This window comes from Crocuta crocuta, unplaced genomic scaffold, assembly GCF_008692635.1.
Source record: "Crocuta crocuta isolate KB4526 unplaced genomic scaffold, BGI_CrCroc_1.0 scaffold118, whole genome shotgun sequence".
NCBI classification, from domain to species: Eukaryota; Metazoa; Chordata; class Mammalia; order Carnivora; family Hyaenidae; genus Crocuta; species Crocuta crocuta.
Window position 1 is genome coordinate 13,229,420 of NW_027551558.1, and position 17,711 is coordinate 13,247,130.

At 55.3% G+C, this 17,711-nt stretch overlaps 1 protein-coding gene across 2 annotated transcripts in view; it reads left to right on the forward strand.

Moving 5' to 3' along the window:
* The window catches only part of TTC7A (tetratricopeptide repeat domain 7A), a 118,802-nt gene that overhangs the window by 73,317 nt on the left and 27,774 nt on the right, over positions 1–17,711 (forward strand). For both annotated transcript variants that reach the window (XM_077749304.1, XM_077749305.1), the window contains 2 exons: positions 2,385–2,545; positions 17,454–17,570. In XM_077749304.1, the coding sequence (XP_077605430.1) occupies positions 2,385–2,545; positions 17,454–17,570 (278 nt within the window). The remainder of the gene's footprint in view (positions 1–2,384; positions 2,546–17,453; positions 17,571–17,711) is intronic.

Consider the following 17,711-nt stretch of genomic DNA (forward strand, 5'->3'; position numbering starts at 1 on the left):
CAGCGGGGGGGGGGGGGGTCACCTTTCATAAAAGAGCGAGGGCTCCTGGTTCTCCCAGGCCCTTGGGAGTCTCTGCTTTTTGTGTGTGTGCCTCACACAGGCTGGGGCTCGGTGTGCACCCCCGGCCTCCAAAGCAGGACCTCTTGGCCTTGACCCAGCGAGCTGGGCTCTGGACTGCTCAGGGACTGCCGACAGCCTTGATACCCAGAGTACGGTCCCTGCGCCATGGGAACGGGGCTGGCCTCTGGACTGGTGGAGAGAAGCCAACAGAGCCTCCATCCTCTGGGGGTCAGGTGATGGGCGGCCCTGGCAAACGTGGGGGCTGCTGTAACCCTGCTGACCTGGCTGAGCCCTCCATCTGATGAGGAGGGTGCCCTTGGCCTCATTTTATACTAGAGGAACTAAGACCCTGCTGAGCTTCAGCTAAGCCAGCTCTGAAGCCGGGTTTCTGCTCCAGAGCCCACTCTGCCCCCAGTAAGAGATGCCACGTGGCTCTAAGGATCGCGTACCCTGACCCCTTTAGAGCCGTATCCGCCAGCCTGCTGTTGGCCTCCGGGTCGGTGCCATCTCCTGGCCTCTGGTGTTGTGCTCAGGTGGTTCAGCGAGCTGTTTCTCCTGGCTCTGGGGTCGCCTGGGTGCTTCGTGCTGCCATCTGCTTGACCTTCCTCTCAGGCCCCGCAGCAGCCTGGCTTCTCCCCTCACTGCACCCTTACTGCCATCACTGGGACCCCCCATGCCACCCCCTGGTCCAGCGCCCGTGTGTACCCCTACGGGACTCATCACTCGTCTCTCCCGGTCTTCCGTCTCAGCCTTGTTCTCCCCGGTGGCCCGGCTCTGCTTCCCACTCCCTTTCGCTGCTTCTCTCCCTTCCCTTGCACCTGCCCACCCACCCCCCACTCTCCTGCCTCCACCTCCCGGCTGCCGCCACCTGTCCCAGCCCACCTCCCCACTATGCCCATGACTCCGGACTCCCAGGTCTTGAGTGAGACGCTTGGGACCTCTCTGCTGCTCTCCGCAAGGAACATCACTCTGGTCTGGTTTTGCAAGGAACGTGGTCAGAAATGCTTCAGACCACTGTATTTTTAGCTTTCAAGTTCATGATAAACCTTTGGCGATGCATTTCTTGATGTCTTTCATGATTCAGCCACCTCGGGTGAACGGTGTCTGTCCTCCCAGAGAGATGGCAGAGCCAGGCCAGTGGAGCCTGGCACCCATTTTCCTTGGGGACCCCAGACCTTGGGAGCGTCAGGGAATGGACTCTAGCCCAAACCTGGCTTGCCTGGGTCTCTAAAGCCCGCCAGCCCATCTTGCCCGGAGCACGTACGGCTGCCTAAGCAGTGACGCTGTGGGTTTGGATCCTCAGGCCGGGATAATGGGGTGCTCTGGAGAATCACCGAGGAAGAGTAGCCTTAGGCAAGCGGACACAGCAACCACTTAGCTTCCTTCACATCCCTTGAATTTTCCACGAAAGGGGGCTCCTGCCGGAGGAGTCTGGGCCTGGCACTAGTGCTCAGGGCAGGGGAGAGGCTGGGTGGGCCCCAGGCTGGCACCAGGTATACCGGGACCATAGGAGCATGGGAGGCCCACGTCTGAGGTTTGGTAAGGAGCAAGACTTTCTGGAAAAGAGTCCCGAACTTCCTGGGAGGGTCAGGCCCTGATGTGGACAGGGCTGCAAGAGCCGATGTGGCTGCCAGTCCTGAGGGCGTGAGAGAACACATCCCTTAGGACGAGAAGGGAGAGTCTTACCAGCTTGGTCGCCGCCTGGGCTTTGGGAGCCTGAAGAGGGAAATGCACATTTTTACTCATGTCCAATATGGGGCAGACATTTTCTTCTGTTGTCTCCCCCTCTCAGCCACGGTAATAGGCATGACCATTTCCCTCATTTTGATGGCTAGGAATTGCAGCTCAGAGAAGCTACCCAAAGGGCCCGGCTAGGCAGTGGCAGAGCCAGGACCCACACCCCACCCCTTACCTAGCAAGTGCCTAGCTCTTGCCACTGTGAGCCTCTGAGTGGGAGGAGGCATTGGTCTGTCAGCCTCCATCACGCCGTAAACCGTTCGGAGAGGAGGCCACCTCTCGGTCTGCAGCTCGTGACCTGGGTAGCTTTCTCACAGCCCCGGCGTCTGCCCAAACCCTTTGTGCCACACCATAAACCTCCTCTTTAGGCCCAAGCAGCAGTGGCTTCCCAGGCCTGACTTGGGACAACAGATCCCTCTTGCCATGCCATTAGGGTGTGTTTTCTCCTCAGAGCACCAGCCCTCCCCACCCAGGGCCCAGGGGCTCACTTGAGTCCACTGTGCCCTCGATGGCAGGCACTGGCACCAAGGTCCTGGGGGATGCTGGGCCGTGGAGAAGGTCACTAACCTGGCAGTTTTCTCTGGCAGATCTCCAGTGCCATGGAGCAGCTGCAGGAGGTCCTGAAAATGTGCAGGGATGATGCCAACGCCCTCCACCTGCTGGCACTCCTCTTCTCTGCCCAGAAACACTACCAGCATGCCCTAGACGTTATCAACATGGCCATCACAGAGTATCCCGAGAACTTCAAGTGAGTTCCCCATGGACACTCCTGGGCTGGGGGCCGCCTGCCACAGATGCAGGTGCCCACGCACACCTCACCTTGCCACGTAGCCAGCCAGCACATACTGATTAAGTGCCTACTGCATGCACACTCCCTGGTTGGAGGGTCAAGGTGGGGCGAGGAGGACGTGTGGGGTCAGGGAATGGCTCTGACATTCTGTGCCAGGAAGTGTCAGGTGGGGAGTGGGGGGCTCTCTGTGGCAGCTGCGGGCTCCGTGCAAGCTCTGGGGACCACAGAGGAGACTGTGCTCAAATGCACGTGCTTGAGCTGTTTCCACCCCATCCCCATGGGCTCTGCATTTAAGCCTCATGGGGACACTGAGTTGTGTACCTTAATCATAACCCTGGCACAGCCAGCCAAGGATGGGATTCTGACATGGTTGGAGGCCAAGTGAGCCATCCCCCTGCCTCCACGCAGGCCACCAGCATTGGAGGAAAGGGGTTTGCTCCATCCAGAGCAGTCCTGGCCTCTCCCTCCATCCTCGGCTCCTCTGTAGCCCTATTTGCCACATTGCCCAGATGCCCCTCTCTGGGGAGCAGGGTTTGTGCTGCATTTGGCCCAGGCCATGGTGGGTGGGGCAGGACTAGACTTTCCTGCCCCCACCTATACAGAGAGGACCCACTGCCACCCAACTAGGACACTGGAGAACACGAGCCATGCTGGACCAGCTGAGGCAGGAGGGTGCATGGCCCTGCAGGAGGGAACAAGGAGGAGGCCAGTCATCTTTTGCTTTCTGCCCCCCTCCACCCAGGCACGTGACACTGGATATAATAGACCTTGTCTAGCTGAATCCTGTGAACCCAGGATGAGGGGTCCCTGAGTGCCCCCATTCCCACTCTGTTCCACCTTCGGGTCTGAAGAAGGCTGTTAGAACCAGCGAAGGGAGGCCCTGCTTCAGACAGCAGAAAGAAGCTCAGTCCTGGCTTCCTTGAGGGGTGACTCATACTGGCAGTGAAGGCAGGTTCATGAAGAATGAGGAGAAATTGGGGGGTGCCACAGCCATATTAGGTGATAGAGGGAAGCTGCAAGTCTCCCAGCCCAAGGAGGCTTCCTTTCCCGGGCATCCACCTCTGTCCATCCCTAGCCCATCAGGGGGCAGAGCCGGCTTTCCTGTGCCTTTGGCCTCCTCCTGGATGCTGCGGGGAGCTGTGCCTGTGAGCTCTGCGGGATGTCTCTGTCCTCGCCAGGGTTCAAGAAAGGTGCTTTGGGAGCAGCAGAGTGCCCTTACCGGAAACTCCCTGGTGTGCCCTGCTGAAGAGCAAGCCCCCAGGTCAGTTCACATGAACAGGCAGGTCCCTGAGGGAATAGTACAGCACAGATGACATAGTGTGTGTGTGGACAGGCGACGGGGTACCTCGTCTCATTAATCCCAAGCGTAATACAGCAAGACCTACTGTGTAGAAGTTCATTTTTCACATTTAGTGAAACAACACAGAAGACCCAGGTTCCTCCTCTTCCAGTACCCGTTACCTTGCTGTTTTCCTGGCTCTGTCCTCACGACTGTCAGGCAGGGTCTCTACCAGCTGTGTGTGTATGTGCGCGTGTGTGCGTGCTTTTTTCGTCAGGCTTTGATGGAAAAAGAAACTTTCCTGAAGAAAATCTTAGAGTGGGGAGGGGCTCCTCACCCTGCTCCCAGGTCAGAATGCGTGTCATAGAAAGAGAAGCGAGCGAGGCCTGGTGTCATACCTGGTTTTATCAGCACATCCTTTTCCCAAATGAAAGCTTACATGCCAGTTGAGACTGTGTGGTAGCAGAGGGGACCAGAGCTGTCCTGATAGAAGCAGGGTAGGGGACTGTCATGTTACATACCTGGCCCTTCCTGGGACCCCCAGGCCCTGCAGGGAGCCTCTCCCCAACCTGCTCCAGTGCCTGACATCTCACAGCAGCGTCTCTTCCTAACTCCCGGGCTCAATTCTTTCTGCCGCCAGAATCACATCCCTTGGCCTGGTGTGAGGAAGCTAACGGCACTTCACGCTGTGTTGGGGGTGGGTGTTGGTTTGGGGGGCAGCCCTCTGGCTCTGCCTCAGCATCCTGGCCCACCCCAGGGGAGGTGCCTCCTGTCCCCTGGGCTCCTGGGCCTGGTGAGGAAGCCCCCTTCTCTGCAGTCCTTCCGTACTGTGCAAGCAGGGTGTACACCCTTCCCCTCAAGCGTGCTTTCTGCTACCACAAGGGCCTTTGTGGGTGGTGGAGGAGGTGGTCCTTGCTGAGGTTGGTGACTCCCCCTCAGGAGGTGTGGGTGGACTTCTGGCCTCCAAGCGTACTGAGAACCGAACCATAACATTTGTGCCTGTGTGCGTGTACCCAGGGAGATGGCTTTCAGCAGATCCTCCAAGGAACCTTAAACCCAAAAAAGATGACAAGCTCTTCCCCAGTGCCAACTGGGCTCTTGGTCGACTTGTAGGGTAATTGTGTCCCTCTGTGTCAACTATGTCCCTGTTCCTTTAGGCAGGAGCCTTCTGAAGGGGCAGCCTCTGCATGAGAACACAGCTGCCCCATCCAGACTCCACAGGGTCACTGCCAGGGCCTTGGGAACTTGGGCCACGGGGCTGGCAGCAGGGAGACATCTCTGAAGTCCGAGCCCAAGAAGGGAAAGTATTTGAGTCCCATCCCTAGGGTTCTTCTGTTTTGTGTCACTGCAGAGAGGCCGAGGACCAGAGAATCCCATTCTCTGTGATGCCTCACTGTGCAAAGCCTGCCCATCCGGGGACAGTGGGGATAGAGAAGCAGTGGCAGATTCCTTATCTCTAAGCCACCTTGAGCCTCTCACCTCCATGGCCATAAGGATCTCTGTCTTGATCAGAGCCAGCCCCAAAAGGCTGCAAAACTAAAAAAAATATCTACAGGCCACATCTGGCCTTCTGAACTCTGAAACAATGCATTTCTGTTATCTTAAAAAAAAAATCAGCCTTAAAAAAAAAAAAAACATACATAAGAGGTTGGGAGTGGGTGTGGAAAATCTACCTACCACGTAGCTCTGTGGAGTGCCCATAGAGCATGACAGTGGTTCTTTGCAAATCAGGCAACACTACTCCCCACAGATGAAACGGCAGAGTACAGAAACCCATGGATTAGCAGGAAATGTCATTGAGTCCATTACCGGCCAGGGATCACTGACAAATGTCATTGCTTTTTCAATTGAAGCTGCATCCTGGTCCTCCAGCTGCTCCCTGTGCTGGGAACAAGCTGTGTGTGTCTCCAGCTGTTGCCACAGCAGAGCATTCAACAGCCGGTCCAGTAAATATGATTGCAGCCCAAACAGATCAAACCCCCTTCACCCTGACCTCAGTGCCCCCGGCGAGGTGTGTCTTCCACCAGGAGCTCCCCAGAGTCTGTCCTAAGGGGCTGAGGCCTCTCAGATGCTCTTTTCCGTAGACCTTGCCTGTGCATCGGCTCCCAGAAGCTCTTAGTGAAGGAGGAGGCTGGCAGGCCCATGTCAAGTGTGGAGGAGGTCTGGCACAGGGGACATGCCGGTGGGCGGGATGAAACGCTTTCCATGTAAGCTGGTCCCCACGTGAGGTCACAGTTAGGCTCCTGCCCTCACTGGGTCGGTGCTCTTGACCTGTGCCACTTCCAGCAGCCTGCTCAGCTGCCAAAGACCTCTGTCCTGCCTCCCTCTGCCTCCAAGATCTGTTGTGAGACTCAGGCAAGAGAAGGTCTCCCAGTCGGTTTAGAAGTGTATTCAAGGGCAGCAGTGGGGCGAGGTGATCTGGAAGGTAGCACACCAACAGGGTAAAACAGCAAGGTGGGAGCTGAGGGTAGGGTGCGTGATGGGCCCGGAGCAGAGGAGGGCGTCGTTCAAGGGAGGGCAGGGAGGCGCGGGCCGAGGCAGGAAGCCCCATGGGAAGGTGTCAAGGTTCCTTAACTGCACCAGAGGCCACCATTCCTATAGGCAGTCTTGAAGCTCCCAAAGAAAAACCCAGCCCTCGTGGAGCTGAACTTCTGAAAATCCCCCCTAAATTCGGGGATTAGGAAGCAAAAGCAAAGAGGATCTTGATTTCTGTGCTGTGGGATGACCTTTAGTTAATGGAGCTCGGGTTTAAAAGGCAGAAACGTGATGAGGCAGAGACTGATGGCCCCGCCGGGACAGTGTGAACCTGGCACGGGGGCAACCAGACACCCTGAGCAGCTTCCTGAAATCCTGAGGGCTTCTGACTAAGCCCTGGACACATGTGCTGGCCGGGCTGTCCCTGGCCAGCCTGCAGGGGGCCTCAGGGGTGCAGCAAACTCCATATTTGGACCTGGGTTCCAAGCCAGCCGGGCGGTGGAATGTGAACGGTCTCTGTCCTGTGCGGAAGCTGCCTGTGCTAGTCTTCCTGCTCTTCCCTGCTAGGGGAGGCAGCTGGGAGGCTCCCCTGGGGAGGGGCAGGAATATGGGGTCCAGGGGATCGGGCCCTTGATAAGCACGGTTCCCGAAGCTGAGGCTCCAGGGGCACTGGTTTTAGGTAACAGATTCCTTGTGCTTTAGTCAGTGCGCTTGTAGTGAAGGTCGCCATGGGAACCAAACAAAATTCCTAGGCTAATGATGGGAGCTTTCCAATAACCAGCCTGTCAGTCACTGCCCCCACCCCAGGTCTGGCAGCCTGCCAGACCGGTTTTGAAAGCCCAGACCTTGGGTGGACTGGTGGGTGCAGGGTCAGGCTAGACCCTTTCCGGAGTTTCTGCCTGGCCCAGCCCAGGGCCTGGGGGACTCGGAAGATCCTAGGGGAAGGTATGCCAGAGCCCGGGGGGCACTCCCCCAGTGCAGGAATAATATGGCCCTCTCAACAAGCCAGAGCTCGCCGTGTATAAACAAACTATCGGCACAACCATCTCCCCCAGGAAACGTAGGCTGTTTTGGAAAATGTTTGAGCTGATAACTAGGCATGAGCTGGGCCCAGACATTGGCTAATTGTAGTGAAGGCGAACTATGGCCTCAAGGGCACCTCTCTGATCTACCTGGCCTGCCTCACCTCTTTCTCAGGTTGTATGGGATATGTTTCTAGCCATGCATTCCACCAGGCAGAAGGATCAGAGTCCCAGGCCTGTCTTAAGATTTCTGACTTAAGCCCAGTGTGTTTATTGGATGGCTCTACCCAGGGACTTGTAGTAGATCAAAAAGACACTTAAAATACCAACACTCCAGTGAGGGGGCTGGAATCAAAGGTATTAACACAAACATAGTTTATCACTTTGCTGGATTCATTAAACATTTTTGGCCGCCACAGCCCCCAGCAAGGACAAGAGCCAGGGGTTAAACTTGCAGGCCATGTGGCTGAGGGAAGTGTTAAGCCAGGCGTAATCACTGGCACCAGCACTTTCTTCCCCAAAGGTCAGTTCCTCATCAGCTAAGCTGGTTTGACATTCAGCATTTCCCTTCACTGGTTGTTCTGTGGAGCCTCCTGTGATCTAGCTCTGTGTGACGCTGCAGTCAGACAGTCCTCAGTCTCCCCACGGCAGTCCGCTCGTGCTCAGACAGGAGGGTAGACGACCCAGGCTATTTTGTTTGTTTGGGGAAGAGAGGAAAGGAAGGCAGGCATTATTTGCAGTTTTTTTCCAAAAGGAATTCTTCATTTGTGCTGAACTGGTTTTAGCCCTTGGTTTCCTGATCCTCACTCCCTCATCTCCTGGCTTACAACATTTGCTGGAGGCAGGCACTGTGGCCAGGCCCCAGGAGAAAGCCCTTTTGCGTCTTGGAGAGAGGGCATTCTTGCCCTTGAGGCAGGGCTGGCCTCCCCTCTACGGTGGGTGGTCAGGTGGTCGGAGGGTCCCAAGTGGATGCTCTCACTGGGTAGAGATTGTAGACTAAGACCAAGGTCTTTGCTTCTTGGTGTCTTATACTACCTTTGTTCCACCTAGGGACCTTCTTTCTGGAAGTTCTTCCACTCCTGAATGGTTATGGAAAGGCGATGCGTGGTTTGTATTCTTATCTTTCAAGACCACACATTTGTGTTTGTAGAGTCTTCTGGAGATAACTGGAGGCCTGCTGGGTCAGCACAGATAAAGAGGCTTTGCCATGGGGCACCTGGGTGGCTCAGTTGTTAAGTGTCCTTCTTGATTTCTGCTCAGGTCATGATCTTGCTGTTCGTGGGATCGAGACCCACATCAGGCTCTTCACTGAGAGCGAGGAGCCTGCTTAGGATTCATCCCCCACCCCCCCATCTTTCAAAATAAATAAACAAACAGGGGTGGGGAAGAAGAAGGCCTTGCCCTGCAGCCTGCCACCAGAGAGCTTAGATGCAGGCTGCTCTCAGAAATGCCCTGAGGCTATTCTCCAGGCAAAGGTAGGGCTTTTAAAGCAAGGAGGAGCTAATTTCAGGAAGCAGAACCTTGCTGGCTGTAGGGGAGGTGAGGGGAGGGGGGTCCCTGGAGTTGGGGGAGAGAGAAAGAGACTTAAGAAGGGTCCGTGCTTAACACGGAGTCCAACACTGGGGTCAGCCCCACAACCCTGGGATTATGACCTGAGCCAAAATCAAAAGTCTGATGATGTTCAACCAAATGAGTCACGCAGGTGCCCCAAAATCGGTTCACTTTGAATGAATTCATTAAGAGGTGGGAGATCAGTTAATCCTCCATACCCAAGGGAAAATCATTGGTTTTTATGGCTAAGAGCTGTTGTCAGGTCCCATCTGTGTTTGGGGTTAGTCTCTGGGAAGGGCTTCACTATGGCCTTTCAGGGAGCTCACTCCTCTTAGAATCACTTTAAGATAATAGGCTCAAAGAGCATGTGTGTGAGTTTAACCAGTTAATTTCCCTGGTGGAGTCTCCCAGAGGCATGGAATTTGGTAGAGTGTGTACCACCCGGGCAGCCCTGCACCTGCCTGTCTTCCTGGGCCACTGGTTAGAGCCAGGTGTCAGAGCCTGGTGACCACAGCCTGAATGAGGGCGGGGGGGGGGGGGGGGGGGGNTGTCCCTTCCCGTCCTGGGGATGGGCCTCTCTGCCTAGTCAGCCCAGCAACCTGCCCCACTTTCAGGTCTTCATCCCTGCTGGGCCAGCCCTCCACTCCAGTTACCCTGGAAGCTCCCCACCCCTCACCCCTGTCAGTCAAAACTGAACCACTCAATTAAGTACTGGATTGTCTTCTGGTTTGTTCCCTGATTGCCTCAGATACACCATTTGAGCTTCCCCATAGCCTGCACCCTGCCTCCCCCTCCTCCCTGTGGGGGACCCACAGCTGGGCACCCACACACCCCAGTAGACCCTCCGATGGATAGACTGTGGGAGTTGTTTTGTTTGTTGCTCTGGAGGGAAGGAAGGGACCCACAGGGATGTTGGCGTCTTACAGCCCTCACTCCACTTACCCTGGTTTTGTTGTTTGGGTATGTTTACTTTTTGCTCTTTACAGCCCTCCTACTTGAAAAGATGAAGAAACTAATGGAAAGCTAGATGATGTCTCAAGGTCAGATGGCTGGTACGGGGCAGAGCAGAGGCCAGAGCCCAAGCCAGGTGGTGGGCTGAACAACCCTGAGAGGCTCGAACCCCATGAGCTTCAGTAATAGTAAAACAGCAGTGTGCCCAGAGCATGCTCTGTGCCAGGCACTGCTCTAAGCACTCTATGTGCATGAGCTTCCTGATCCCCTCAGGGACCCCAGGAGGTACAGCAACTATGTTACTTTCGCTTTACAAATGAGGGCATAAATAAGCAAACTGTATGTAGTGGTAAACAATGGCAGGGCAAACCTGGATTGAGCGCTTTATGAAGGAAGAACCCCCTGCTAGGCCTTAATGTGCATTATTTACAAACAACCCCCCTCCCCCGCCGGTATACAATACTGTGTAAAATACTGTCATTCCCATTTTACAGATACAAAACTGAGGTTCTGAGAAGTTAAAGTGACTTGACCCGGAGGTCACATGGCTAGAAGAAGGGAAAGCAGGGTTTGAACTTGGGTCATCAGATTTGGACCCTGCTTTTCAGCACCGAGTCGGACGTGGGGCATGTAAGATGGGGCCCACTTCCTGTGTATCCCCGTGCAGTGTACAGGCTCTGGCCTCCTGGCCCAGGAGTTAGACTTTCCAGAGGCGTGGCTGCTTGACTCAAAGAATAGCCTGCTTTTTCACTCAATTATGTGTTTTCTGTAAAAATAGAACTCTTCATTAAAACAGCACGGCACAGCCATCAGCCAGAATTACTAATTACTGTCCTTTAAAGAGATAATTCCCCCTTTTGTGCACTTGCCACACCTGCCGCCATCCCCTCCCCCACCACGGAAGGCTCCCACAATGGCCAGGAGCCAGACGGGTGGTGCTGGTGGGACCACAAAGAATGGACAGTTCCACAAGACGCCGCCGCCTGTCTTCCCGGGACTTCTGTGAATCTGGGAATGCCCGCAACTCTCCAAAGGCCCCAGTGAGCCTCTGTGGCTCAACCTCCTTCTGTCAGTCAGCAGACGTGTTGACATTAGGTCAGGCACTGGGGACACAAAGAGAAGAAAGTCATGTTCCCCGCCAGGCACAGGGTCTACTGATGTGGATGATGGTGTGGACGCTTGAGACCTGTCCTGAGGGGTGCGCCAGGGCTGCCTTTATAGGCTCTATTGCCCTAACTCCTCCCAGCGGCCTCCCTGGGCGCTTCCGTTACTGTCCCAGGGAGTGAAGGCACTTGCCGGGAGGTGCCAGGGTCTGGGAGTGTACTTGCATTGTCTGGTGCTGAAGGCTGTTTCAGCCTCTTCCAACACAGTGTCCTCCCATTTGATGGGGAGCGAGGCATGGGCCAGAGGTGGCTCCTTACAGTAGATGGCAGTGGCCGTGTTCAGGTGTTTATTGCATATGCTGAGCAATTTTAGAGAGAGTCATTTTCAGGAACATGGAAGTGAAAATGTGGACCCGTTGCCGCCCACACAGCCCATGTCCTTCCCTACATCCAGTTCTGCTGTTATTCCCCAACTGCCAGGAATGGGGTGCTGGGGGGAGCAGCCAGGGAAGGGACATAGGAGAGAATGATTGGAGGCTCCTGGAAAGGGGAATGGACAAGATGACCTCTGACCTCAGGCCATTGCTTGCTTAGCTAGAGCCGTCTTCACAAAAATATCCCCTGTGTTCAAAATAATTTTTTTTTTTAAATTTCTTCTGGAAAGGCTCATGTTCACACAGTTCTGAGGAGCCTCACCCTAAGATATTTCTCCTTTATGGCAGTGGGAAGAAAAATGGTTTGTCTTTGCCTCACATGGGAACAGCTCCAAGTCTTAATCCTTTTGACAAATAATTAGCAGGCTGCTCCTGCCCCAGGAGCACAGGCCAGGCAGGGCCCAGGAAGAGGGAGAGGAGGGGGAGAGGGAGGGGGAGGACACTAGGCTGACCACACATTCCCCGAAAACTTCCTTCATCAGCCCCTGGCCCGAGCGACTGGGAAGATGGGCAAAGATGCCCCGTGGTGACACCCAGAGACACTGGCCTTGCCGATCTCTGTCTTCCCCACAGGAGGAGGGCCGGCCCAGATGCAGAGAGCTGCAGATGGACTCTGCAAGGCTGAGACGTTTCATGGTCCAGCAGGGGCTGTCCCTGTCTGCGCCCCCAGAGTGCTGGACTGTGCAGGTGACGTGGGCGGTGGCAGACCCCCCCCACCTGGACCAGACCACAGTGGTAGATGAAGTGTGTGCTGAGGACAATGGCTGAGTGAGGCATGAGGTGGCCTTTGTGGACTACCGATGCTCAGGCAGCATTCTTTGGGAAGGTGTGAGCTCCTGGAGAGTGGCCTTGTGGCCTCACTGGGACTCCCTACTAGGACCAGGGCACACACACCACTTCGACTGGACGGGACTGTGGAGTCCAGGACCCAGCAGCCTCACCCCCGCAGCAGGACAGAGCACATGGCGTGTTTACATGGACTCTTGCTCTCTCCTCTTCCCCAGAGAGAACACTCGCTTTCAATCTGCCTTCAGATGCAAGGCATGGGAAGGCCATTCATTCTTGTACGACCTTGGTGTTTATTCGACATGGGCTTCCATAGCTTGAGACACAGGAAAGTGCTGGCAAGAGAGGGCTAGAGCCAAGGGTGCTTGGACCTAGTTGGCTAGGGCTCCGTCCATCCCCTCCTGTCCGCTTCCTTTCTTACACCCTTCTCAAGTCCCGGGAACCACGAGGAGGGCCCCCTGCCTTGCCAGACAGGCCATGAGAGGTTCGGGGGCTTTCTGGGAGCCTTCAGAGGCACAAGGCCTAGAAACCACTTTGCCGGGTCTACACCAGCAGTGTGAAAGCAAGAGTCCCGTCCCGCAGACTCAGCAAGGCCCCGGCTTGAGGACTGAATGCAGCTGCGGGTTTCTCAGCTGCTGCTTACAGGTCATTGCAGTTCATCTGGTGGGAGACTTCACTCCCGTTTCACTGGAACCTGTGACGTGCGCTGCTGGGTGACCATAGAGCTGGGGCTTTGGCTCAGCTTTCTCACTCCTGGGCCAGTGTCTGTCCACTCTGAGTGACATCACAGTGGGTCTGAGGACAGCAGTGTGGCTATTCCCCTCCCACGTGGCTCCCGTCAGGGTGAGAGGGCTGCTAGGAGCCCATATTCCGGGCCTTCCTGTCTCAGACGCATTCCTTGGTTGTACTTCTGGCTCTGCCTGGGTGACTGTCCTCCAGGATGAAGACCCCAAATCACAAGGAGCCAGATACCTTCATGTCCTGCCCAGAACCCCCTGCTGTCCCAGGCTCTGTAAAACTTTGCTTCCAGACAGCTTAAAACAGACTCGGCCAGCACTTCACTCACTGGCTACGCGAGTCCAGCCCCCTCAGCAGTTATGAGGCACCAAGCGAACAGATTCCTCTCTTACCTCCTGAGACCCAGCCGTGGGAAGTGGTGGTGTTAGAAATCCTCTCTGATTTAGCACGGATTACGAGACCCCTGAGTGTGGTTGTAACAACACACATTTTCACAAACTGAGTAGACACCATGTTCTTGGCTCTGTGCCGGGCACTGGAGAGGCGAGGGGGACCCTGATGTGGCAGAATGAGGGCCCTGGCCTACAGGTACCTGCCATCCAGGTGGGGACGCATGGCGGGACACAGGACAAGATAAATAGTAGTTTTACCATCTGTAGATGGGACCAGCCACACGCTGTGTCCATGTTGTTAGAATTTAAAAATGCTTGATATAAATTTATCTTTGTTATTAAACTCTTAAGCCTATGTGGCAAAAGGATAAATATATAAATACACATAGATAGATAGATAGATAGATAACATCTAGAGGTATAAGTCTAGGCTGTGTAAGTATTAAGTAAAAATTACTGAATATTCAGAGAAGGGCAAGGGTGGTCACGCCGGGGGAGGCCTAGAACCACCGAATTAAGATAGTGGGCTTTTTTCAAGCCTCAGAAGCCCTTCTTCAAATGATATTTGAGGCTCATTTCAGTGTATAAGACAGGCACGCCAGGGGCTGGGCTGGTTGAAGGGGTGGGGTGCCAAGAGCACCGGGTTCCGCTGAGGCTCCAGCCTGTTGTGTGGGCTGGAAAGCGTCACCCACCAGCCCACACCAGTGCTCTACCAGCCTTCTTGTCCTGTTGTGGGAGGAACCGCCAAGGGGATGGAGAGGGAGCCCTGTGCTGTGATGGGGAGGGGAGTGGCAGGGAGAGAGTTCCGCAGTGAATTAGTGGCATGCCAGCAGGTGAGCAGATAACTAAGTCCGACATAGTGAAGGCCCTCCTGAAGGGGTGTGTGTACAGCCCCCACGGGGACACACAGAAAGTCAGAGGTGACATCTGGTTGGGAGTTGGCCGGATGTTGGAGGGAAAGAGGAAGTCCCAGCAAGGGCAATGACATGAAGCAGGACACAGATGAGTCCGGGAGCCTGTCCCTCTGTTCAGGTTGCTAATACCCATATGAGCAGCACATGGGTGCCCAAGGGCATGGGAGGAGAGGCAGGAATGAAAGTGGCTGCACAAAGGCATTTGAATTGATGTCACGGACAGTCAGGGCAGGGTTCTTTGGTGGGGAAGATCCCTCTTGGCACTGCTGAACTGTGAGACTAAGGAAATCTCGGGAGCTAATGTGGAGCCTCCCAGGATCCGGGAGTGAAGGATCTGACCAGAGGGTGACTATTGGAGCGCTCGCCCCATCCCAGAAAGGATGTGGTTTGGTTGAGAAATTCCGTTCTAGGTCACTCACGCTAATGGAATGTCAGCAGCCGCAAGGATAACAGCCTGTGTTGGGAGAAGACACTGTGCCAGCTCAGCTTTTAGCCACTTCTGTTCTAGGCACATGGTGTGATCAGGTCCGCCACTCATCCTGGCTCTCAGGGAAGCAGGGAGCAGGAGGCGGGGCTGGGCCTAGCAGAGAGGAGCTGAAGAGGAGGCATGTCTGGGGAGATGGGGTACCAGGGGAATGCTTCAGGGCTGGTCTGCCCAGGGAGCTGTCCCAGGAGCCAGCCTAGCCCAGCCCTAAGTGGTCGTGCCCGGGGGACTCTGCTGCTCTGGCTGTCTGGGTGGGGGACGGGGGTCAGCCTTAGAATGGACTTGCCTGGATGTTCCCCACACCTGTAGGAAGGGGTTTTCACTCCTCATCAACACCTGCTCCAGCCACTGGTCCCCGCTGCCCAATGCTTCACCTCTCCCCCAACTCCCAACCACGTGCCACCCCACCGTCCTTTTTCTAAATCTTTTTAGGTTTCATTTATTTTTGAGAGTGAGAGAGCATGTGTTCACAAGTGGGGGAGGGGTAGAGAAAGAGACCCGGAAGCAGGATCCACACTGTCAGCGAGGTGCCCAACAGTGTAGAGCCCTCAGGGCTCTATCCCACAAACCACGAGATCACCACCTGAGCCGAAACTGACTGAGCCACCCAGGCACCCCTCCTTTTCATCAGACACCAGCCCCAGCAAGATCCCCTATCTCTTCCTTCATTGCACTGAGTCTGATCCACTTGATTATCACTTGATAATCAGGACCTGATTAGCTGGGCAATTGATCATTTTTAGCACTAATTGTTACCTTGAAGGCAGAAATCGTGTCTTCTCCTCCATATTCCTGAAGCAGAGGCTCCTAGTACTTGTGGAGTATTGGACCCTTCGAGAATCCGGGAAGGAAGAGTAGAAAACAGCTGGTCCAGTTTTCCCCAGCAGCTGCCCACTGGGATGCAGAGACCGTGCTCCTGCCCAGGCCTGTGCAGTCCATACTGTGGGGACCCCAGTTTCTGGCCTGGGGACCTTGTAAGCCAGCCAGGAAATCCACTAGTAGCTGTTCTAAGAAGGGCACAAGGCATCCTCAGGGTCTGAGAAGTCTCCCTGGAGAAGGGAATGTAAGGTCAGGCTTGAAGGGAGATGAACCTGGAGAGGCAAGGCCAGGGGAGGGGCAGGGTGTCAGGGTCCTGTGAGCAGAGGCAGAATATGCACATGGCATTTTTGAGGGAAGGCAAGGAGGAAAACTAATAATTGGCCAGAACCCAAACCACCTCCTCTGAAAAGAGAACTGGGGCAAATTCCACCCTGGTCTTCATTCTGTAGCAGCAAGTCACAATCTAAGAAAAACAAGGTGTGAGAAGCAAGGAGCAGAGTGAGGCCATCAGCATCCTTCGTGAGGCTGGAGGCCCAGGTCTCAGCACAGGGTCTCGGGCCAGGGCTCCGACTGAGTGAGAAGGTCAGAGGGGAAAGCTCCCAGGTGGAGGCTGGCCTCCCTGTACGATGCCTCCAGCCTCAGGCACAGGATGCACCCTGTCCAGATGCAGGACTCCGCTTCTGTGAGGGCCTGTGTGCCAGCCTCAGAGGGTCCAGCAGAGCTAACCGGGCGGCGATCAAGTACAGGGCCTGACAGTCATGTGCGTTTGTCCCAACAGGAATGCCAGGATTAAAAGGGCCTCACACTCACCACCCAGTGAGAACCAGAGCCACAGCCTTGTTTGGGCCTCAGTGGCTCGGCCAAGTTCACATGGTGCCCAGGCAGCTGGTGTGCATCAGTGCGGCTGGCAGTACCCCCGCTATAAAGAATGCAGTAGCTCCATAGCTGTTGGTGAATTGCCTCTGCCTTGAATGTCCTGAGTGTCCCCAGCTGCCTTGGCCCTCCCCTGGGACCCCAATAGTTTCTAACAACTGAAGGGTCAACACCTGGCACAGCAGGCCCCTCCCAGACCCCCACCTAGGGTATGGTGAGCAGTGTTCTAATGGTCTCTGCTATGTCCAAGGCAGAGGGAGGGAGCCACCGGCCCCTCCTGTGGTCCTGGCCCCTTCTGGTGGGACTACCCCTGCCCCTCTCCTCGCAGCCCCCTTCAGGGCCACATCCCCACATCCAACAGCATCCTGATCTCAGAGGATGCCCAGGTGTCAGGTTGAAAGAGATTCTGAAGTTGCTCTCTCCGTTTGCAGAACAACTGTGTTCCTAAATGGTGACTGAATAGGACTTGGTGTCACTTGAATCCTAATGCACATATAAGGGGAGCTGGCTATTTTAGGATATCCAGTGAAGAATTCTTTGGTAAAGTAACTCGTGACCGATGACACTCCTCATGTATCCAGGGTCAGGAAACAGAGTATGCAGTTCAGTTTAGGAGATGTGAATTGAGCATTTATTGTGTGCTGGCAAGGTCTAAAGCACAGCTCTGCCCTTTAGGTGCCCTTCCTTTTTCAGTTTCTTGCTTAGCTCCATTCCTGGATGACCCGTTGCCTTCTGGGTCTGTCTCTCATATACAAGGTCCAAGGGGGGCTCATGGGGTTGTGTGAATATAAAAAGGGACACACGGTCACTGAGGATGGTGCATACGTGGGTGTGGGTAAGAGGAACAAACAAAGCAGTACCAGTAGGCACACGGGACAGTGCTTCAGAGTGCGGCGTAAGAGAGTATCTGATCAGGGGCTCGGTGGATGAGGGGGACGGGCAGAATGGTGGGGCCGAATCCCTGGGCTCCCAGCCTGGGAGGAGAGCCAGGGGGCAAAGGGGGCCCTCTCAGGTGCGTGCTAACTGCTTCTGTCCCTCCCTGCAGCCTGATGTTCACCAAGGTGAAGCTGGAGCAGGTACTGAAAGGCCCCGAGGAAGCCCTTGTGACCTGCAGACAAATGCTGCAGCTGTGGCAGACCCTGTACAGCTTCTCCCAGCTGGGGTGAGTGGCCGTCATCGTCGTGGTCATCATCATCATCATCATCATCATCATCGTCCCAGGGGTCACCCAGGGGGTGGAGGGCAGCACTGGCAGGTGGTGGTTGCCAAGGCAACAGCCCACAGCTGAGTGGCCCTGATGCCT